Source organism: Molothrus aeneus, chromosome 6 (genome assembly GCF_037042795.1).
Source record: "Molothrus aeneus isolate 106 chromosome 6, BPBGC_Maene_1.0, whole genome shotgun sequence".
NCBI lineage: Eukaryota > Metazoa > Chordata > Aves > Passeriformes > Icteridae > Molothrus > Molothrus aeneus.
The window spans coordinates 62,388,168-62,411,338 of record NC_089651.1 but is presented as its reverse complement, the minus strand read 5'-3'; the positions used below and the strand labels follow the sequence as shown (position 1 = coordinate 62,411,338).

Here is a 23,171-nt window from a genome sequence, read left to right as displayed (position 1 = left end):
GCAGGGCTGGCACTGGGTGGGATTTAAGGTTCCTTTCCAATCCCCAAGCCTGGAATTCTATTTCCTGTCCTTTCTTTATTCATTGTAGGCAGTGGATGCCTTTTCCTTACAATTTTCCGTAACCCTTGCTAAAATACAGAAATAGTTACTTTGTTTTTGTGGCTTTACCAGGCTGTGCAACAAGTTATCTCCAACTTGCTGATTGCTCAGATAGAGGTGTGTGCTGAAGATTCTCCAGAAATTCAGCCTTATTCTCACGAGAGACAAGTGGAAAAAATTGTAGTTCCACTTGGGGAAGAACTGGTAGAATTTCAGAACATTTACATCAAGGTGAGTGACTGCATTTCCTTTTTGGTCAGTGGCCAGTGACTGGGAATGTTTTATCACCTCTGTCTAGCCTTGCAGTGTTTATAAAGGCAACACTTTCTTGTGTAATTAACTTTGATTATAGGGTAAATTAAGCACCGTGGGTTCAACTCCAGCAGCTGCAGTTTCATTTTGCACCAATGACACCTTTTACCTTGCAGTAACTTGGAAAGCTTGGGTGGAAAACTTGGAATTGAATTTTCCTCACTCTCTGTCTGCAAAGTTGACACCAGATCTAAACTGAGGTTTCTGCATTTGGCTGAACTCAGTATTAAGATGTTGGGAATGCCTTGAGGAATCTGTGTGTGGGCTGGAACATTTTCTCTGACTAAAAATAATATTCTTTAGCATAAGTTTTAAGTCATCTGTGAGTGTAATTAGTTCTCTTGGAGGTTTTTTAAATTGATTTATCTGGTTTATTAATTTATTTATTGACCTATTTCTATTATGATGATGACATCTTTTTCTTTTCTACCAATCTTTAATGCCAAAATATGAGATTCTGGGGACCAGAGCTGTTTGTCAGTCAGTTGTAACTTAGTGATCTGTGCCTTCCCCTTGTTGGCAAATGATGTTACATAAAACACCACTCTGGAAAGTGTAAAATATTTGCTCTTTTTTTGTTTAGAGGTATAAAAAGTTAGGATTGAGTTGTGTATCAGACTGTTGGCCTCAGAGCACATGTATTTAACAAAGCCTGGGTCTGGCTGGGTTTAGTTGAGCTGTTGGGGCTGGGTTGGACTCCATGATCCTGAAGGTCGCTCCCAGCCTGGTGATTCTGGGAATTCTGGGAATTTGGTTAAAATTGATGGATTTTGGTGTAGCTGTGTGAAGAGACCTGGAAGGCAAACTTGTGAGTGCATCAGATATTTGCAACCCAGGGACCTGAGAGTGTTTAAATGAGGAACCTCCAGTGATAAAGAGAGACTTTACAGTAGTTTTGCATCACTGCAGGTGCCCCTGAGGGCTCTGTGGAGTGCAGGGCTTTGTTTTGGGGTTTCAGCTGTGGTGAGCACCTTGGTTTGGCACCACCAGCCTTGCCTGTGGCTGCAGGGCTTTGTTTCCTTCCTGTGCTCTGGATTTGCATTTCAAGTGCTGCTGCTTTCCTGGAGAACACAACTTCTAGTAACAGCCAGGGCTGCAGGGAGGGTTTGCCTCACTCCTGGAGGCCTCAGCACTTGGGGAAGAGGGGCTTGAGGTGACATTTCACATCTGGCTTTTGTAAAATCAGAGCAGCAGCCCGAGGCAGGAGAGCAAAAGCACCTCTGTGTGCTGCAAGAATGAGAGCCAGGTGTCTGTGCACAGTAAAATCATTCTTTAATTGTGCCAAACAGTAAACAAGACAACATTTCAGTGTGAGCAAAGGACAGTGTCAGACAGCACAGCACAACAATGCCAGAGGAACTCTGTGGAGATGTCTTTACATACAATAAGCAAGGCCCTGAGTATCACAATAGCTGGAATCAACTTTTTAGGCACTAACTCTGGTTTGGAAAATACACAGTATGCAGGACAACACTTATCTGTTAAGGCTACATCATTTAATCTTCCAAAAATAGGGGTGAATGCTGATTTATTATCTCCTTTCATGAGTGGAAAGCTAATAACTTCCCATTAAAACTGAAAATCCGGGAGTGGCTCCCAAAGCAGAGCCACGGATGGATAACAAATTACCTGTTCTAGGCAGTCATGCCTGACCCGGTGTAGTCAGATCTGAGTAACAGTGAGGTTTGCTTGGCATTCAGTGGTGTAACAACTGAATAAACTGTACTTTGTGTCAGCTAAACACTGGAGCTCTTGGTGCCTGTGCTCCTGAGGCCAGTGGCAGCTCTTGATACCAAGCCATAAAGTGTATCTCCAAACTGGAGCTGAAGGAGGGTTTTTGTTTGGTTTTTTTTTGTTTTTTTTTGTTTTTTCTCAGCAGCAGAAGCCATCTAACAGAAGTGAAAATAAATAAATACTATCTTGGGATTCACAGTTTGCCACAAAGAGCAGGCAGTGCTGGGCTGCAGGTGGGATGTCAGCACACTCAGATAGATCTGCTCGTGCTCCAGGGGTGTTTCTAGAACATCACCCACGGGCAGCTGAGCCGCAGGAGGGGCTGGCAGGGACATCAGACACAGCAGATGCTTTTGCAGGAGAGGCTTAAAATGTGAATTATGTACAAACTGGTGCTCTGTGGTGCGAGGATTTCACTGCTTCCAGGAGCTATGCAACATCTGTTGTGCCAAAGCATAATGAGAATTTCCCTCACTGGCAAAAGAATTCAGATGGCAGAAATTTCTTTTAATTTGCCATAAAATCTTGTCAGAGGTGAAAATTACTTTTATGTACTCTTATAAAAATCTGAGGGAGGATATGAGAACAAAACCTTTTATTTAATGCCTCCCTGGGCCATCTATTCAACTCAGTTTTAAAAATACTTTCGCTGTTTTTCTCTAATTAAGAGCTTTTAGTTTAATACTGGCTGTCATTTTTAATTTTCCTTCTCCCAGGCTGGGACACTGTATTGCATTTTAGTTTGTTTGGCGGTTTTTTTCCCCTCTCCATAAAAACTCTTGTTTTTTTGTGTTAAAACTAAGGCTTTTGTGTCTCTTTATTTTGTGTTTCCTTTTCCCCTCTCCTTGCTGCTTCCTAAGGAATCTCTGTGCCCAGCAGGCACCAGAGGGCACCTTGGTCCTGCTTAAGCCAGGGCCACTCTGATCCTGCTGCTCAGGGAGAGCTTTTGGGCTGAGCACAGAGCCCTCCCTCCCTCCCTGTGGGACAGGAGGCTTTTTGGGTTCTTTCAGAAATCCTCCACAAATCCGGTTTTGGAGTTGTTTTTTCACCCTGCTGTGAGTTAGCAGCCCCTGGCTCTGGTTGCTGCTCTGTGTGTTGGAATTCAAGGGCACAGAAGCTCTGCTGGAACCCTAAATCCTGTAACCAATAAATAATGCTGGTGATGTACTCAGTGAATTTTATATAAAAAAATATTTACTTCTATTAGGAATAAACTCTACCATCACATCAGTAAGGGGAGACATTAGGGAGGGATTTTGGAGAGCAGAATTGTTTGCTACCCTGACTCTAAAGTGCAGTAGGTGCTCTTGGGCTGTGTGGAACAGTGGCAATGCTGCTCCCACACCTTCTGGGGGCTCTGGAACGTGGGAGCTCAGCCTCTGCAGGGAGCCAGGCTGCCAGCTGAGGGCTTAGCACAGGGCTGAGGGGCAAAACAACCAACAAATTGATATTGGGGAGAAAAAACTCTCACAGTGAGGGTGGTCAGATGCTGGGACAGGGCCCAGAGGGGTCCCTGGGGGTGCTCAAACCCAGCTGTGCTGCCTGGAGCAGCAGCCCTGCTCTCAGCAGAGGTGTCTGCCCCAGGTCACTCCCAGCTGAGGTGTTCCCTGTGGATATTTGTGTCATTTATGCCATTTTAACAGCCAGAAGTGCTGAACAATTTACTCCAGCTGCAGTGCTTTAACACCCAGCAAAGCTGTAAGAATGAACTGTTCAGAAAACTGCAGTTCAAAGGAACCAGTGTCTGCTTAGGAATGCCAGAGGCAGTCATGGGATTCCTGGGGGGTGTGATGAGGATAACCTCAGTAATTTTGCTGTCAACACTTGAGTGAGCAATAGGAGGTTCTGGTCTCTCTCCAGACTGGGGGAGCTTTGGTTGGGAGCTTTCTGAGGTAAGCTTTGGGGATGGATCTCTGTGCCACAGCTGTCAGCATTGGCCTGTTCTTACTCCAAGCTCTAATCCCACTGGGCTAAGCCTGGTGGTTCTCCTCAGGAACTGAGACCTGGACATCCTTTCTGTGCCTGTGTGAGGTGGGTTTGCTGTGTCACACTGAGAGCCCCAGCGGGGTCTTTGTGCAGCACTGGAGCAGGCCAGGGCTCCAGGATGTCCCCAGGGAGCATCCTGAGCCACAGGCAGGCTAGGGATGCCAAAGGGAAGGGGTTTCTGCCTCCCTTGCCTGCTCAATAAGATAGAAAAGCTGAACTAACTTTAAAGTGCCAAAGCCCTCCATCCAATCTGTGTGAGAGTTGCCGCAGGGATCTGTGGCTGGGGAGCTGAGCTGGGCTGGCTGCTCCTGACCCAGCTGAGATCCCCAGTGCTGACCTGTGACAGGGGACACCTGGGGTCACCTGTGAGAGGGAGGAGGCTCCGTGGGCAGCAGCAGCAGCAGCAGGAGCTCAGGGCCGCTGCAGGAACCAGATCTCGTTGTGGCGGTTGGCGGCGGCGGGGTTGGTGTAGCCGGCGATGATGAACGTGTCCCGCAGGCACAGCTCGGGGCTCTCCAGGATGGCTGCCAGCAGGTTGATCTCTCTCATGATGGAGTCCTCGTTGGTGATCCCTCGGAAGCTCCTGCAGGGGTCAGCTCAGGTCAGCTCTGGCTGCTTCCACAGCTCCCTGACCAGGAACGGTGACAGGACTAAAGGGGACAGCCCTAAGCTGCGCCTGGGGAGGCTTAGGTTGGACTTGAGGAAAAGCTCCTCACAGAAGAAGTGATTGGGCATTGCAAAGGGCTGCCCAGGGAGGTGGTGGAGTCACCATCCCTGGAGGTGTTTAAGTAAAGCCTGGATGTGGCACTGATGCCATGGTCTGGGTGACAAGGTGGTGTTAGGGCATAGCTTGGACTCAGTGATCTCAAAGGTCTTTTCCAACCTAGTTCATTCTGTGATTCATTTTAAACCCACTGTTCTGCCAGAGCCACTGTTTCATTTTTCCAGAGCCACTGTGTTCATTTTAAACCCACTATTTTTCCAGAAATGCCTTCTGAGTGACTTGGTTGTGTTTCACCAATGGTACTGTGATTAATCCCAAACCATTTTTTCTTAAAGTTTTCTGTGCCACATCAGACACTTTGTTCCCAACTATACAGAATAGTCTGAGTGTGTTTTATCACACAATTACAGATGCATCATTTTACCAAGTAATTGATATAAATATAGAATAACCTGAGCTAGAAGGGACACACAGGGATTGTGGAGTCCAATCATGGCCCTACCCAGACCCCCAGCAATCCCACCCTGGGCATCCCTGGCAGTGCTGTCCAAACCCCCCTGGAGCTCTGGCAGCCTCGGGGCTGTGCCCATTCCCCGGGGAGCCCGGGCAGAGCCCAAAACCATTCCCTGTTATAAATTTGTAACCTTTATTTCCTGACCACCCCATTCATAAACCAGGCAGCTTTTACAACTCTTGAAATTAAATTTTACAAGGTCTAAAAATCCTAGTGTGCCCGGACTGAGAGCTGGGCGTTTTTCCTGTGTTTAGCAGAGCAGTTAAAGCATTTCTCACCTGCTGTAGACAATGGTGGCAGGCCACTCCTCGATGATGATGTCAGAGTCGAAGGGGTGTGGGGGCTCGTCCTGCAGCACCTCGGGCAGGTAATAGGCCACTGTCACCGCCTGTGTCATCGCCGACTGCGCCTCGTTGGTGTGCACGATGGTGACAATGGGCACGGTGATGCCCAGGTACAGCCCTGCCCACACACAGGGGGAGGTGAGAGCATTCAGGAGGCTCAGGAGGAGCTCTGCACACTGTCCCTGCCTGCTGAACTTGGGGGTCGAGTCTGCATTTGTATGGGGATAGTTTTTCTGAGTTGGGAATTATTTGGGCAAGTCAAAAGTTTAGTGCAGTTAAGAGGATGCTTAGGCTTAGGGATAGGACCAGTATGAATAGGACTATGTCTATTACTATTCTCTGGCTTTAAACCAGATTCCAAGGATTGGAAGTGCATCATAATTAGTGTCACAGGCATCTTTCATGAAAAATCCTTTCTCAGGATTTTTCCTTGTGAGAAGCTGCAGTTTCAGCAACTAAAAGTAAACAATGGTTATCTGCTGCTGTGGAATGCAACAGGTAGGCTCGTGATTAGTTTCTTGTAAATGTTTAGATTTACTAACTGCTCATAGCAGAGCTAGTTCTTGCTCTCTGAGACACAAATCTTTGTTATTCATTCTTTTCTATTCTTAGCTTAGCTAGTTTCTGAAAAAAACTTTTTCTTTTCTATTTTTTTTAGTATAGTCTTAATGTAACATATAAAATAATAAATCAAGCTTTCTGATCATAAAGTCAACATTTTCTTCTCTTCTTCATCTTGAAAACCCTTGTGACCAGGGTCACAAATTAGTATAGTAGAAGAGTAAGATGCTCATCAGTAGATAGAAATGTAGAGGAATAATCATACAGCATCTATAAAGTGTCAGCATCAGGCGGCTGCTTCAAACCCGGAGTGTTTGAAGGGATTTCACTGGGATGGTTTAGGCAGTGTGGGTGTGCTCCAAGCTGGGAGGGGCAGTGAGTGCCCAGAGCAGCTCTGGCTGCCCCTGCATCCCCAAAAGTGTTCCAGACCAGTTGGACACTGGGGCTGGGAGCAGCCTGGGACAGTGGGAGGTGTCCCTGCCATGGCAGGGGTGGAACAGGAAGATCTTTCAGGTCCCTTCCCAGCCAAACCACCCGTGACTCCATGATTTCCCTGTGCTTTGTAGTTTGTGTGTGTGTGTGCAATGTTTGTGCATTTGTGTCCAAAACACAGCATTTGGTGAGCTCTCCCCTCTTCACGCAGGGCAGGGAGTTTGCCTGAAATCTTTTCCCTCTCCTAAAGGAGTTGTGTTTATCTTCAAACTGACCTTGTATCGTGGTTTAAATATTTGGGAACAAAACTGCAGGCAAGAGAAGGGGCTGCTCTGTGAATTCATTGAGGGTTTGCTGGTGTTAAAAATGTTGCAATATTTTTTGGTACTGTTGTGTGTTTGGAGTGCAGGAGGCAGAGGGAACTTCCTTTCTGTACAGTTTGATCACAACCCTGCAGTTCTGGAGCTAAAATTACTTTTAAACCACATTAAAGTGTTAAAAGAATGGGGAAGGTACCCTGGGGAAGGAAGAGCTTTTGTGATCAATGTTTGTGTTTTCTTGGAAAGATACTTAAGGGCTGAGTCAATTACAGCACAGAGCACTGAGCATGGCAAAACTTGATAGTAACTGGAGGATGAAGAATATGAGAGCTGATGTCTGGAAGTGAAAACCAGATTCAATTGGATTGCACACCAGGTGCACATTTTACAGGCAGGCACAAGCTCTCAAGGACATGGTGGATTTGCCATTATTTTGAGCTAAAACTGGATTATCTTGCTGGAAAACACACTTCAACCACAAATTTGCTGTGTCCATTGGGACAGGGACAATTTAATATCTTGAACTAAAGGGAAGGAGGCAGAAACCTCTGCTCCCTTTTGGTATCACACACTGCCAGGTGATTTCAGTGCTGCTGTGAAAATGAAACTCTGCAAATCCTGTAGCAAATGTCAGATTTACAGCAGAGAGCAGCCTGGGACAGTGGGAGGTGTCCCTGCCATGGCAGGGGTGGCTCTGGGTGGGATTTTGGCTCCTTCCAACCCAAACCCTTCCAGGATTTCTATGATTTTTCTGGAAAGGCTGTATCATGGAAAAACATCCCTATAGGGTGTGTATTTGGGAAAAAACTGTTCAAAGCATCTCCCTAATTAGGAGAGAGGGCAGAAATGCCATTTTCTAACTGCTGTGGGGCTGGGGTGTCATTACCTGAGGAGTTCTGCTCACAGATGTACCTCATGAGCTTCATGAAGCCGAGGCAGATGCTCTGCTCGTACTGCTTCTCTTTCATTTTGATACAAGCCCACTTGGCTTTCCCATACTGCCTTTTCTCATAGAGTAGATCTCCCAGCTGCAAACACACAGGGAACAATTTGGGATTGTCATTTATTCAGCTAAAAACATCAACCCAACAAATACGAGTGAAGCACAAGAACTGCATCTTTACAGCTCTCAGTGCCATGACCTCGAAAGAAACATGAATTTTAATCCTTCCTCCTATAAACCAAGGAATACACTGCTGATCTTGCATCAAAACTGACTTCAGCAGATTTTTAGGCAGTTCTCCTTTAAATAAGGGTCTATCATATTTTGGACTGGCACTATTAAACATTTAGTTGCAATTAACACTGAATAACCTTGTTTTTTAGCTGCAGTTGTTAAAGTAATACTGTAACATTAAAAAATGCTTTCAACATAAACAGTCAGGAGTCCCAAACTTCATTTAAACACACTGCAGTGTGTTAAAATGAAACACAATCAAATGATAATATTTATAAGTGTGAATTATTTAAATCTATTTAAAAGAAATGTGGCCAAAAAGTCCTCATAGATGGTCAGTAAAGGTTTTTGTGGTTTTTGATTTAAGGTTAAACATTTGTTTGCACATTTCCTGAGCTGGAAGCAATATGCTGTACATTAATTTCAGTATTTTATTGGAGGATAAGATGGCTTTATAAATTGTTGCTTTGTTTGATAATGATCTATGATACAGAAGTACATTTTTGGTTTTAAATTTAGTTGTTCATCTCTTTCAAGTACTCTTTGCTAATGTTTTATCAACATGACTGTAAAGGAGCAAATGCACCAATTTAAGCGAAGAAAATGGGCATTTTATTTCAAATGGCAAAGAGGGGTTTTTGTTAATTTAATTATGTCTCAAAGGGTGGAATTCCTGGCCATCTTCTGACTTGCAAAAACGAAAATTACACATGTCCAAGGGATGAGATGTTCCAAATGAGGGGCAGTGGCACGGTTACAGTGCTGGGCACTCATGTTCAGAGTCCCACAGAGTTAGAAGCCCTTTGTGAGGAGCCCCGTGTGCATGGGGGGGCAGCAGTACCTTCTCCTTGCGCTGGATCAGCGTGAAGGGGATGCTCTGCCTCTCCTGGGGGTTGTTATTCCTGGTCAGCTGCTGGATGGGCTCTGCCATGTCTGCAACAGAACCACAGTTCCCACGTGAGACTGCAGGAACAGGACTGAAATGTGCTTCATTCCCTTGGGGGTCTTTGTCACTGCTGCTGTTTGCTCCTTTCTAGGCAAGGGAAAAGCTTTTCCTAGGAGAGGTTTGTCACAGACATCTCTTATGAAAAATCCTTTCATTAGGATCTTTTCTCCTGAGAAGCTGAGAGGCCTCAGAAACAAAATGCAAACAATGGTTATCTGCTGCTGTGGGATGCAACAGGTGCATCTGGGATTGGGCTCATGTGGTTGTTTCTAATCAATGGCCAATCACAGCCCAGCTGTCTCAGACTGTCTGGTCACTCACAAGATTTTATTGTTTTTTCTTTCCTTTCAAGCCTTCTGATGAAATCCTTTCTTCTATTCTTTAGTATAGTTTTAGCATATCATTTTCTTTTAATATAATATATATCCTAAAATAATAAATCAGCCTTCTGAAACATGGAGTCAAGATTCTCATCTCTTCCATGTTGGGGTTGCCTGCAAATTCAACAGAGGTTACCTGAGTTCTGCCCCTCTGCTCTTAGGAGTGGGTTTCCCTCTCCCATTCCCTACATTTCCTACCCAAGTGTCCATGGAAAGTTTTTGGCTGTGCAGGGGCCATTCCCAGCTCAGCACCTCTTGTGCTGCTAGATTCAGGTGTATCCACCCAGAGGACATTAGGGTGGCTGCTCTTGTGGGCAGGCTCAAGGAAATACTGCTGTGGGAATGAATTTCCAAAGGGTGTTTAATGCCTAAAGGTGCGGTTGTAACTCTGGTTATCCTGACATCAATTCTAGCTCAAGGTCATGAATGAATTCTGCTCAGGAGGTGATCCCTGCCAGACAGGCTTGGAAACTGTGGGTACAAGGTCAGTCTTAGGCATGGAACACCCCTCTGCCACAAGAGTTGGTCCCCTGCCTCCCAGAGCTGGGCTGATTGAGGGCATTTGTGCACTTAGAGGATTAGAAACTCGATTTCATGTGCAGTGTTTGACAGTCCGGATGTGAACCCCTGCCCTGCTGCCCCACAGTGTGTGCTGCACATGCAGGAAAAGGAGGAGTTTCAGCTCCCAGAGCCCTTTTCTGGGGAGCAGGAGGTGCCTCAGGTGGAAGAGGCAGGATAATGGGGGAAGAGAGTATTTATTATCCATGTTTGAGAGGAGGGGAGAGTTAAGATGCAGGAGAATTAACTTGGCCGAGGTCACTCAGTAAATCTGTAGCTGAGCTGGGAATCAAACCTCCATCTCCTGGCATCCAGTCCAGGGGTTTAGCCTTAAGACTGTTTGGAATAGTAAAGATCCTTAAACAAAGGGGAGGGGAAAAAATAAAGGTAAAAAAGCTACATTGTAGTTAAGTGTAAACATTTTTTCTTTGCAATATGTCACTGGGAAACATTTAAAATGTAACTAATAACTGGCATGTGAATGGATCTCTTTGAAGGCTGAGGGAAAAATAAAAGTAGAGTTCACCACCGTGTTTTCCAAGAATTAGGAAAGCTTTCAGGACTCTAGAATTAACTCTATTTTTAGATTACTTTATCAATTAGTGGGGATGGGTTATGTTTTTTGCATTCCATATTAATGCAGAGGGTAGGGATTACAACTGATTAAAGTCCTTTGAGGGGTTTTATCCTTCAGTTTATGAATCTGTGCTTTGTGTTGTCCCAGTCTGGAGAGCTCCACCTGTGCAGCGCCAGGCAGGCAGCAGCAGGACAAGGACAGTTGTGTTTTCTGCAGTCATGGTTCCAGTGATGCACAGGGATCATCCCAGACCCCCAGCAATCCCACCCTGGCCATCCCTGAGGGTGTTCACCAAACCCTCCTGGGGCTCTGGCAGCCTCAGGCCGTGCCCATTCCCTGGGGGGCTGTTCCAGTGCTGATTCCACCCTCTGGGGGAAGAACCTTTCCTAAAATCCACCCTAAACATTCCCTGGGTCCTCTCCCTGGCCCAGACAGGCAGGGACAAGGGCTGCTCCTTGTCACAGGGGGATTCCTCCTCCTGGAAAATCCCCTCCTCCTTCAGCCCTGGACAGGACCTTGTATTACTCTGTCTTGACTTTAGTAACACGTGCTGAGTGCCACAGAGCAAACCTGTAATACTGTGTAACTAAAGAATATGTATAACTGTGTAACTAAATGATACCTATAACTGTAACTAAAACATGCTCACACCCTGCTTTTGACCTATTCCTTGGACTTTGTATCCTTCCTGATGGAATTTAGGAATTCCAGTGCCAGGCACCAGAACAGCAGGTAATTCTGTGGGAAGGGCTCTGCTTTTCTGCTGCACTCAGGGGTGTTAAATAGAGACCCTCTGAGCCCTGGGGTTCCTGGAAATGTCAGATTGCAGCATTCCAGACACAAAGCCATGGCTGCTGGAGTGACTGCTGGCACTCTGGGATGGCCCTGGGCATCCAGAGACCCTCCAGGGGCAGGGAGAGCAAGGCAAGGCAGGGAGTCCTGCTCAGGCTGCTCTTACCCTTCTTTTAGCATGTTAATTGTCATTAAAGCTTTCCAGAGTTAAGATGAGACTTCAAACTTGAGACTTCGAACACTTGCTGTGTTGGAATATAGAAGGAGTTTTTAAAGAGCAGTAATTTAATACAGGTAGTGTCCAGTGCAGCCTGGGCCAGGTTTGGCTCTCCCCACCTCGGGAAGGTGAGTTACCTGCCCAGCAGAGATGCTGCAGATCTCTGCTCCTCTGGCCAGGACAGGGCAGAGTTAAATCTGACCGAGCTGAGCCTGTGGTGACTCTCTGCTGCTTGTTAGGAGTTCTCTGACTCATCACTCTTTCAGATTCTCCAGACTTTCTTAAAATTGAAAACAACCGATTCTGACCAAGATGAGCCCGGGAGCCTTGCTGTGGAAAGCAAATCAATCCTTTACTTGTTTACTCTGGGCCGTTTTTAAACACAGCCCTCTTTCCTTAAAGAGCTGTACGGGGGTGGAGGGGATACTTTGAGGAAGAACGCTTTTGCAGGTCGTCAGTTTAATATTTAATTAGCTGTGAAAACTCACATTGGCTGGTTTTAGGTCTGAAAACTCGCAGTGGTTGTTTTCAGTGCCAATAGATCACTGAATTAGGTCTGAAAACTCACTGCTTGTTTTTAGTGCGAATGGGTCACTGAATTAGGTCTGAAAACTCGCACTGCTTGTTTTTAGCGCGAATGGGTCACTGAATTAGATCTGAAAACTCACTGCTTGTTTTCAGTGCGAATGGGTCACTGAATTAGGTCTGAAAACTCGCACTGCTTGTTTTCAGTGCGAATGGGTCACTGAATTAGATCTGAAAACTCGCACTGCTTGTTTTTAGCGCGAATGGGTCACTGAATTAGGTCTGAAAACTCGCACTGCTTGTTTTCAGTGCGAATGGGTCACTGAATTAGGTCTGAAAACTCGCACTGCTTGTTTTCAGTGCGAATGGATCACTGAATTAGGTCTGAAAACTCGCACTGCTTGTTTTCAGTGCGAATGGATCACTCCAGCGCCGCTGCAGCCGCTTCCCTGCCTTACGGGAAGCTTTGCATCGCCCCGGGTGCAGCTTTAGCCGCTCCAGAGCCAGACGCGGGTGGCTCAGACTCGCGCAGGACTTTGCTGGGTGTTCATTGCCGTGTCCCGCAGCCCCAGTCCCGCATCCCGGCCTTACCTCGGGGCACGTCCACCTGGTGCCCCCGTCCCACGCTCTGCCAGTAGCTCAGCAGCCGCTCCTGCTCCTCGTCGTCCATGCGCTCGGCCGCCTCCTCCTCCAGGCTGCTGCCGTGGCTGTGGTACGCCGAGTCGGGGCTCTCCTCGGCCAGCCCGTCCAGATCCTCCAGCGTGATCGCGGCGGGGCCGCCGGGCCCCGCGCCGCCCATGCGGCACCCGCCCGTCTCCATCCCCGCTCCGCGCCCCCGCCGCCGCCGCCGCCGGCCTTATCTAGGGACCGGCACCGGGGCGGGGGCACCGCGGGCACCGCCTCTGCCCGCCCAGCGCCGGAGGGACGGATAGAGCCAGGGATGGAGGGATGGGGCACCGCGGGCACCGCCTCTGCCCGCCCAGCGCCGGAGGGATGGATAGAGCCGGGCACGGAGGGATGGGGCACCGCGGGCACCGCCTCTGCCCGCCCAGCGCCGGAGGGATGGATAGAGCCGGGCATGGAGGGATGGGGCACCGCGGGCCGGCAGGGCACCCGGCCATACAGGGATGCATGGATGGATGGATGGATGGAGCTGGGGATGGAGGGATGGGGCACCGTGGCCACCACCTCTGCCCATCCAGCACCAGGCAGGGCACCTGGGGATGGATGGATGGATGGATGGATGGATGGATGGATGGATGGATGGATGGATGGATGGATGGATGGATGGATGGATGGATGGATGGATGGATGGATGGATGGATGGATGGATGGATGGATGGATGGAGCTGGGGATGGAGGGATGAGGACCCAGGCAGGGATAGGTAGAACCAGGGATGGATGGCTCCAGGGATGGGTAGAACCAGGGATGGATGGCTCCAGGGATGGGTAGAACCAGGGATGGATGGCTCCAGGAATGGATGCCCACTCCTGGTACCTTCACCCTGTGCTGCAGGGACTGAGCAGAGCAGAATTTACACAAGTTTGTGTTCTGACTGTTTTCTCACTCATTCCCTCTCTCCCAGCTGTTCTCTTTGTGGTATTTTCCCCACTGCTTTTCATGTCCCGTTAGTCATTCTTTATTGGGATTTTCTTTTACTGCTTTAACCGCACTTTAAAGACAAATCTTTCATTTTGTTTAGGAGATCTCTGAGGTCTTGCCAAAATATTAGGAGTGCAGAAACTCAGGGATGTTTTCTTACTGAAGTCCAGCTCTGGAAGTTTTCAGCTGTGTAATTTTGCAGTTGCTGAGACAAGCCTTTGAATGAGGGAGATGAGCAGCCCCGTTATGGGGTGGATATGGCAAATTAAAGCAGGATCTGGATTTGAATCAGGAGTCTGTGTGGACTCTGTTGTCTTTTATTCCAAATTTAACATGGAATGGCTGTTGTGGCCCTTTTTGTGCAGGCAGGAAAGGGAATCCTCGGGCATTTAGGGGTTTAGAATAATAGGAAAATAGTCCTTTCCTGTGCACTGTTGATGCTTCCAGGGAAAGCTGGAGCTTGGGGATGTGGCTGTTGTGATGCTTAATCTGCCCCCTCGTTTTTCCCTTTTTCTGGGCTGTCCCTTTCTCCAGGCTCAGCTTTGGCTCCCCAGCCCCAGGGGCTGAGCTGGCTGTGCAAATGAACCCTGAATTGCCCCAGAAGCTGAGATGTGCCTGTCCTGATGTGCTCCTGGCAGGGCAGACCCAATTCCTGCTGTCCTTGGAAGTGTTCCTGGAGGAATTCATAACCAGAGGCACAGCTGGGAATATCCTGAGAGGGATTTTGGGGCTCAGGGAGTGAAGCACAGGTCACTGAGGGGGTCTGGGCTCTGCCTGCAGGCAGTGAAGCAGCACCAGAGGCTCTGGAATTCACTGGGAAGGCAAATCCTGGAGCAGGGCTGGAGCTGGTGCTTGTTTAATGTCTGGGTGGGTGCTGATCTGATTTCACAGGCAGCTGCCCCCGAGCAGCACCAGGGGCTCCCTCACTGCAGGGAGCTCTCTGGCAGTGGCCAGAGACCTGGCTGAACCTCAGCCCTAAGGGGAGGCACAGTGGGAACCCATCCCTGCCCCAGGCAAATCCCACATCGCACACTCCAGCGCTGGGGCTGAGGAATTTTCCACTGAACGTTCCTGGTTATCAGTACCAAGGGGGGGCATCCTGGCTCTTGGAGATTTCTCCCAGGAACTGGCATTCCTGTTTGAGGCAGCATGTGGATGTTCTTTTTCTGCCCATCCTGCATAAATAATTCATGGAAAACAATCCCAACCCTTTTGCCTACATGTTAATTATGAGAATTAATAGTTGCTTAAATGAAATTATTTCTAAGTATGAAGTGTCTTTGCTGGAGGTGAGAGAAAAGACAAAGAAAAACCAACCAGCAGAAAAAGAGTTTAAAATCACAGCTAAATTTCTCTATATATGCCAAATGCCTCAGAATATTGACTAAGAGAAAGAGGCTGGGAGGAGTTTAAAATGCTGTTTTAAAAATCCATCTGTACAAATGACTCTGTGTGTATTTAGTTTGTCCTTGATTCCTGATGAGCTTGGTAATTATTGCATTTGATGGAGTACTGAAGATGTGATGGGCTGTGTCTGGATGGACAACAGAGGAGCTCCTTGTTACTGCAGGTGAAAAAAGCTGATTTTTTGTTGTATTTGTTGTGGTTTTGTCCCCAAACTCGCTAATTTTGTGTATCACTGCTGGCTAATAAACAGCCACTATTTGAAAAAACACAGTTTTGGTAGTGCTGTGTTCTCTGTGCATTCCTGGCAGGTTCTGTCTCTGAACAGAACAGAAAAACTGATATTCAGCCTTGAAAATTTCAGATCCAAACCATCCTTAGTGGATGCTCCTTTCTGTCTGACAGTCACTTACTGAGTGGTGAGTTGATACAGAAAAGCCACTTCTTTTTTAACATCTCTCAGTAAAAAGTAAAATTGTTCTTGGTGAAATTAGTTGAAAAGTAAAAACTGGAGGTCTTGTTTTATAACCTCTATGAAAGGAAAAATGCTGTAACAGGAGAAAACTCAGCTGGTAGGAAAAGACAAAGTATTGGGTTTTTTTGCTTCCAGGGAAGAACAGTGAATTTTCAGTGTGTCTCATGTCCCCGGAAGATTGGGAAGGGTGTGAATGAGTTAATAGAAACTTAAACAAAATTTTGGTGCCAAGATCATTACTGGGCTGAGCAGTATTGGGTTTGGAGAGGGACAGGATCAGCTAAAATCCACCCTGCCCTGCTGTGTCCCTGCTGCTCTCCTTCCTTTATTGGCCAGGTGAGAAAACATCAGGAAGGAATTGCACAAAATTCATTTTTCTGCCTGGTTCAGAGTTTGTTTGTCACAACTCTGAAGTTTTACAGGAGAATAACTAAAGCTCAGTGCCAGTCAGAGCTCCAGAGCCTCCCCAGCAGGCAGACACTGGACGGGGTTTGCTCCTGGAAGTTACTTTTGGGAATATTGGCTGCTCCATGGACTCTCCTCAAGGTATCACCCTGGGGGAACCCAAAGCTCCCTGGTTTCAGTGCTGGAACAGAGCAGGGAATGCTCTGGATGCTCCTCTGCCCTTCCCTGGAGCAGGGGGAGGCTCTGGCTGTGTTCACACTCCCTGCAGGGTCTCTGCCCTGGCACAGCCCTGCTGTGGGTCTGAGGGGTGAAGCCCTCCTGAGCCCCTGTGCAGCAGGGCCTGGTGGGCACAGCTTCCTCTTGCCCTGCCCTGCCTTCCTTGGCTCTGTTCTTGGAGAATGGGAGGATCTGGAGCAGCTCAGGGCCAGCACTGATCTGGGTTTCTCCTGGAGCTCGTGGGTGTTCCCTGCTCCTGCTTTGGGAGAGGGCAGAGCAGGGGGTTGGGTGTGGTGCTGCCTCACTGGCACTACCTGGGCTCATTTCCTTCACCAGCTCAGCCCCAGAATGTTGGGAAGGGATCCCTGGATAGCCAAGGCCAGGCTGGACACTGGGGCTTGGAGCAGCCTGGAACAGGGGAAGGTGGCCCTGCCATGGCAGGGCTGGGATGGATGGGATTGAAGCTCCTCCCAACCCAAACCAGTGTGGGATTCTGACAGAGCAGGAGCCAGGGGGTTTGGAGGAAGGTGCAGCTCCCTTTCAGCCCAGTGTGGCTCTGTAAAACCCAGTCTAAAACCCCTCCCAGGACAGGCTGGGAACACCTGGGGAGCTCCTGTGGAGGGGATGCACCTTTGGAGTCCCTGTTTGTGGAGGCCCTGTCTGCTTGGCAGCACGTTTCTGCCACCCCTCCTTCTCCCCTGGGAAAGAAAAGGCACTCTAACAGTTATTTATGGGTGTTTTATTTGCTAAAGAACCCCTGCAAATCTGCACTAAAATAATTAGGTCAGGGCGTTAGTTTAGAGCCTTTGTTTTTTATTGTGCCAACAGAAAACAGATTAGGAGCAGTTTTTAGTGAGGTGTAGCTGGCACAGGAACACAAGTCCTTTGCCCTGTACACAAGTCCTCAGCTCCTGTCAGAGCTCCAAAACCAGGTTCTAAGCTCATCCTGGGCTCCAAGAACTCGTTGTGCTTTGCTGTGGGAGATCCCTCGGAACAGAGAAAATCTTTGTGCTCTTGGCAGCTCCAGTGCAGGATGGGATAACTCTGCCAATTGTCTTTTATCTGCTGGCTGTAAATCTGTCAGCTCTGAGCTCCAGCCACTGAGCTGCAGAAAGCCACGAGCACTCCTGAGCAATTAATTGGAATTAATTCCATGGCTGTGTTTGGGTAACACGACACTGAAGTGTTTTGGAAAGGCTGAGGGGACTTTTCCAGAAGTATTATCTTTTTAATTAAAAATGAAGCTATGGAGGCAAGATAAATGTAACCAGGGAGCAGTGCCTGCTGCTGAGGCTCTCCTAAGTAGGTTGTGTTTACTGTTCCCTGGGAGTTTGAAGCTCCAGGTGACTGCATCCTGCTGCCTTTCATAACAGCACCAGGTTGTTTTGCAGAAGGTGATTAAATCAGACAGGGGTGTACATTGAGCAAACAGGGACAATATCATTTTCTTATATGTTAGAAACTAGGTCAAAGGATGAAACAGAAAAGTACAGGTAATGGAAATTGCTTTTTAGATAAAAACGCTCTGCAGCAGCTGTAGGAAATCATAAACCAGTGCTGAAATATCAGATTTAATGGCCATTACTTTTTAATGAAAATATTAATTTCTTTTCAAGAGGAACATTTGTGAAAAGCCTGAATCTGTTTCCACTACTTGAGACATAGTTTAAGCTTCATCTTCAGCATTTCAAGTGTGCTCATGTCCAACTGTTTGGGGTTTGATGGGAGATATACCAGTGTATCCATTCAAATGAAAAGCACTGGGTTCCTCCTTCATGGTCAGCATTTTGGTTTATTTGGAAAATGCCTTTTCCTGTAAGCTGGCACAGAGACATCTCTGTCTCTGTCCTTTTAAAGGGACTCATCAGATCCAGCCTGGATTGAAGAACAACAGAACAGTAACAAACTCTGTGACAAAACATCAAGTTCTGAATTTTAAACCCTTGAAACTAAACTGCATTTTTAATTTTGTTCTCACTTATATGAGAAATGAACTCCTTGTGCATTCAGCCTTCTCAGTGGCTTGGTGAATGGTTTTGGCTGTATTTTAAGAAAACAACATTTGATTTCTTCATTTATTTCCTCCCTTTCCTCCAGAAATTCCTGGCACTACTGCAGCCTCCAGTTGGTGTTTGCTTGTTGGTGGTGTTAGAGGTGTTAGTGGTTTATTTGGCTTAATTAATCCCTGAGCCTTAATTAGAAGGAATGCCTGGGGATGGAGTGTCCTGCCTTGCTTTCCCTGGGAGCTGTGAGGCCGTGACCCAGCTCCCCTGGGGATAAAGGAGACCTGGAAGGGCTTGGGAAGGCCTTGGAGTGTCCCAGGTGACACCTTTGGGTGTCCCAGGTGCCCCAGGGGACACAGAGCAGGCAGGGAGGGGCTGCCCCAGCCTGGCTCCCATCCCATGGCCCAGGGTAAAGTCAGGGAATGGTTTGGTTGGAAGGGAATTAAATCCCATCCCTGCCATGGCAGGGACACCTCCCACTGTCCCAGGGTGTCCCAGTGTCCAGCCTGGCCTTGGGCACTGCCAGGGATCCAGGGGCAGCCCCAGCTGCTCTGGCAATGCCAGCCCAGCCCCTCCCAGGGAAGAGGAGCAGCCCAAGATGCCCAAAGCACTGAGAATCCTGGCTCCATGTGTGTGAGTTCCCTTTATCAGCTGGGAGCTGCTTACCCTGCTGCTGCTGCAGTGGGAGTGACCTGGGGCCCTGGGAGGGCAGCGTGGAGATTCCCCAGCACAGCTGAGCTGGGGCTGCCCAGCTTTCCCTGAGCCCTTCCAGATTTCCCCTTGCATTTTTGATTCTTTGTGGGATTAATGCTGCTGTCATTGATGATGGCAGTTACTCCCACTCCATTCCTTAGGATTTTAGTTTTGATTTAGATGAGATATTGGGAAGGAATTCCTGGCTGGGAGAGTGGGGAGGGGCTGGAATAGAATTGCCAGAATTGCCATTCAATAAATATTTATTTATTGAATAAATAGGAATAATCCATTGTTACAATATTTCCGGAGACATTTTAAGTAGATTTCTGGTTTTAGCCATGGAATAAAATAGAATCACAGCACAGTTTGGGATGGAAGGGATCTTTAAGATCATTTATGAAATCCATAAAATATTCCTAATTGTTCAAACTCCAGTGTCCAACCTGGCAATGCCCAAGGCCAGGTTGGACGCGGGAGTTTGAAGCTACCTGGGACAGTGGGAGGTGTCCCTGCCATGGCAGGGCTGGGATGGGATTTAAGGTCCCTTCCAGCCCAAAGCATTCTGTGATTCCGTTTTCATTTTAATGCCACACAGGTTCTACACACAGAATATAAAAGGAGACCTATAAATAAACAATATCATACACTAATTTTTAGACTAAACTATAGGAATAATCAAAGCAAGCAGACAGAAGTTGAACTGAGCTGCCCCTGTATGAGCATCAGCAGCATGTGCATGTTGAGGATATTTGTGCATCCTAACAGCATCTGGGAAGCCAGATGGAGGAGTGTCTAGAGTAACAGATGAGTGTTGTTACTCAGGGCTAAACACACACTGGGTTCTGCACGTGCCTTTCTGTACCTGTCAGGACATTTTCTCCCCACTGCTGGGATCATTGTTGGAAGCCTGACTTAGGCCTGGCTTTATTGGTTTAGTTGGATGCTTTTCAGTGGGCTAAAGGGACACTAAAGGGATTAAGCATTTGTTACACTATAGCCCTCTTAGGGCAGGGCAGCTGTGCTGCTGCTGGAGTGCCTGAACACTTGGGAAACACGGGGTGCATGGAAGTAGCACTGGAAAACTGTGAGCTTTGGAGAAGCCTGTTCTTGTGCACTGGGCTTTTTGGGGCCTTTGGCCAAGGGGGCCAACAGGTTGTAAACAGGGTTTGTGGGACAAATCTGATTACTGCAATTATGACAGAGTTAGTGCTCAGGCCAAACTAAGTCTGTGGAAAAATCCTGACCACCTAAGGCTGGGAAGCAAAGAGGAAAAACAGGATTAAGATGCATTAGTGCAGGTTATTGTCCTTGCTGCAGCGAGGTGGAAAGCAGGTACATGTGATGTTGGAATACAAGCTGTGTCTTGGGGTGGTTCTGCAGGAAATGGGACACGCTGCTGTGCCTGTGCCCGTCCCTCTCTGCTCCTGTCTCCCAGTTCCCATCCCTTCCACACAGATCCTGGACATGCTGGCCAGTCCTTCACCCAGTTTGGTCTCCTCAGAGGTGAATCCAGGTGTTCCTGGGATCCAAGTGCCATTGGAGTGAGAGCAGTGAGAGAGACTGCAGCCCCTGTTCCACACCTGGGGGTCCATCCCATTCCTGTCCCTCTCTGCTGGCTCAGCCCTTGCTCCATTCCAGATCCCAGGGGATTTTCCACTCCTCAGTTCCTGGGTGGATCCAGGGTTATCCTGGGGCAGGAGGGTGTGGGAAGGGACCCCCAAGGATCATGGAGTCCAACTCCTGACCCTGCACAGGACACCCCAACAATCCCACCTGTGCCTGAGAGCCTTGTCCAAGTGCTCTGGCAGGAATTTGGGGACTTAACCTAAAAACATCCTGATTATGGAGAACCTTGCACTGAGGCAGAGCACTGGCACAGTAACACAGCACTCAGAATTCAGCACAGCTCCCTTTGGAAAATCCTGTGTCTCAAATAAAACCCATGAGCTGCTCATGTTCTGTTGTGTAGGATCTATAAAAATAAAATCATTTCAAAGGGCTCACCCCCCTTCACCTGTGCTGGGTTTTGGTTGCAGGTGCTGGAAGCATTTGCTGGGCGCCTGATTAAGGTGGGAGTTTTATCCAGGAGGGATATTCCCAGCCTGACCAAGTACCAGATCATCCTGGCAAGGGATCAGTACAGGAAGAACCCCTCTGCACAACATGCAGTAAGTTCTTTATTTATTTCATGCTATTAAAGTGGGGAATAAATAGGAATAATCCATTGTTACAATATTTCCGGAGACATTTTAAGTAGATTTCTGGTTTTAGCCATGGAATAAAATAGAATCACAGCATAGTTTGGGATGGAAGGGCTCTTTAAGATCATTTATGAAATCTATAAAATATTCCTGATTGTTCCACATTTCTGGATGCCAATATAGAAGAGTTAAGGAAAAGATCAGGCACTCTATTTAAGTGAAATTGCTCTGAGAACTTACATTGTAATCACTGATAGCCAAGTTTTCATTTTCCCCTCAAAGGTATATTCCTGTTCCTGTTTTTTGGTAAATCCTCATGGAATGGTCAAATTTTGTAAACTTAAAGAAAATTGCCAAAAAAAAAAAGACTGTGTGCCTCAAAAAGAGCAGTGGGAAATCTCCTTCAGTGTAAGCAAGGCAATTTTCCTGACTTAACTCCATAGCCTGGGTGGATGTGCCAGAAATCCCTGGCTGCTGATGGTTCAGCTGTCAGAGTCTGAGGGTTGATGAGCTAATTTTGGGAGATAATGGAGGTATTTTGCAGAGCATTTTGGAGGTGGAAGAGGATTGCCTTCACTGAGCATTGTGCAGTCTGTCCCCTGAGGGCTCTGATGGACAGACTGCTCCCTGGGCATCACTTTGGGGTTTGCTCTGCTCCTCAGGTGTCACTCTGGTTTTGGGCAGGAATTGCAGTGGGATTCCTGCTCCTCAGCCACTTCCTAACTCCATCAGAATCTGCTTTTCTCCCCCAGGGAATCCATCAAGGCATCATTGAAGGAGACTTTGCCCTTTGTATCAGTCTGTACCACGGGTACGAGCTGCTGCTGCAGATGGGAATCCGCTCCTTATTCATCTACCTGTGGGGAATCATGGATGGATCCAAAGGTGAGATCTCCTCAGGAGCATCATTCCATTCAGCTCCCCTTCATTTGCCTTGCTGTATGGCTGGTTTGGCACAAAACACCTTAAGGAATGAGGGGCTGCAGATGGATTTGGTGTTTTGTTCCCAATATTCACAGAATCCCTGGGTTGGGAGAGACCTTCAAGATCATGGAGTCCAACCCAGCCCCAACAGCTCAACTCAACCCTGGCACCCAGTGCCACATCCAGGCTGCCATCCATGGTGACTCCACCACCTCCCTGGGCAGCCATTCCAGAACTTTCTCACCCTTTCTGTAAAAACCTTTTCCTGCTCTCCAGCCTGTATTTCCCTTGGCACAGCTCGAGGCTGTGTGCTCTGGTTCTGTCAGTTCCTGGAGACAGAGCCCAGCCCCAGCTGAGCACAGGCCCCTTTCAGGAGCTGTGAGAGTGATGAGGGCAGCCCTGAGTCTCCTTTGCTCCAGGCTGAGCACCCCCAGCTCCCTCAGGGCTTCCTCACAGGGTTTGTGTTCCCAGCCCCTCTCCAGCCTCGTTGCCTCCTCTGGACAGGCTCAAGCCTCTCAAAGGTTGAGAGGCTGGGCACAGTGAGGTTTGCTGAAGGCAGAGCTTGGGAAAGGAAATGGAATCCTGAGATGTTCCAACTCTCTCCAAAGGGTTGTCCCGCACCAAGAGCGAGCTGGGGCACAACCAGGACTTCATGGAGCTCTACCAGCAGCTTCAGGACATGTTCTCAGACACTGCTGTGACTCCTGAGAGTGGAAGTGCTGGCAAGAGCACAACAGGTCAGGATTCCCCCCTCAGGGACAGAATATTCCTGTTTAAAAGTTGTGCTGCCCTGGCTGCTGCTCTTTATTCCAGACTGAATTCCCAATGTTTTGTCTCTCCCTCCCTCTCACTCTTCCCTCTGTGGTTTTAGCTACTTTCAAGGAAGTTTTCTGTGTTTGAAGTTTTTAATTTGCTCTAAAATGAAGGTTAAAATACAACTCTTTCACTGTAAGGCTTTTCCAGTGTGACTCTAACAAAAGTAACAGCACTTTCTCAAAAATTTGGTTTAACAAATGTTCTTCTGCCAGCATTTTATTGTTTTGTGT

The 23,171-nt window shown here is 47.8% G+C and overlaps 2 protein-coding genes across 2 annotated transcripts in view; one reads left to right on the top strand and one right to left on the bottom strand.

The window, feature by feature from the left end:
• FANCM (FA complementation group M) overlaps positions 1–23,171 on the top strand; it is a 60,822-nt gene that overhangs the window by 2,903 nt on the left and 34,748 nt on the right. Inside the window, exons 4-7 of the mRNA XM_066552502.1 lie at positions 172–330; positions 21,037–21,168; positions 21,954–22,086; positions 22,734–22,862. Of these exons, the coding sequence (XP_066408599.1) occupies positions 172–330; positions 21,037–21,168; positions 21,954–22,086; positions 22,734–22,862 (553 nt within the window). The remainder of the gene's footprint in view (positions 1–171; positions 331–21,036; positions 21,169–21,953; positions 22,087–22,733; positions 22,863–23,171) is intronic.
• Positions 1,661–13,018, bottom strand: LOC136557661 (heme-binding protein 2-like). The gene is made up of 5 exons (XM_066551744.1): positions 12,790–13,018; positions 9,045–9,136; positions 7,913–8,054; positions 5,648–5,831; positions 1,661–4,714 (listed from the first exon to the last, which is right to left on the bottom strand). The coding sequence occupies exons 1-5, from the start codon at positions 13,016–13,018 to the stop codon at positions 4,543–4,545; spliced, it is 819 nt and encodes a 272-aa protein (XP_066407841.1). The 3' UTR covers positions 1,661–4,542.

Coding starts and splice junctions, on each gene's coding strand:
- LOC136557661 (XM_066551744.1), bottom strand. CDS start 13,018: ATGGAGACGGGCGGGTGCCGCATGGGCGGCGCGGGGCCCGGCGGCCCC. Junction 9,137..12,789: donor CCAGGTGGACGTGCCCCGAG/GTAAGGCCGGGA, acceptor GTTCTGTTGCAG/ACATGGCAGAGCCCATCCAG. Junction 8,055..9,044: donor TGATCCAGCGCAAGGAGAAG/GTACTGCTGCCC, acceptor GTGTGTTTGCAG/CTGGGAGATCTACTCTATGA.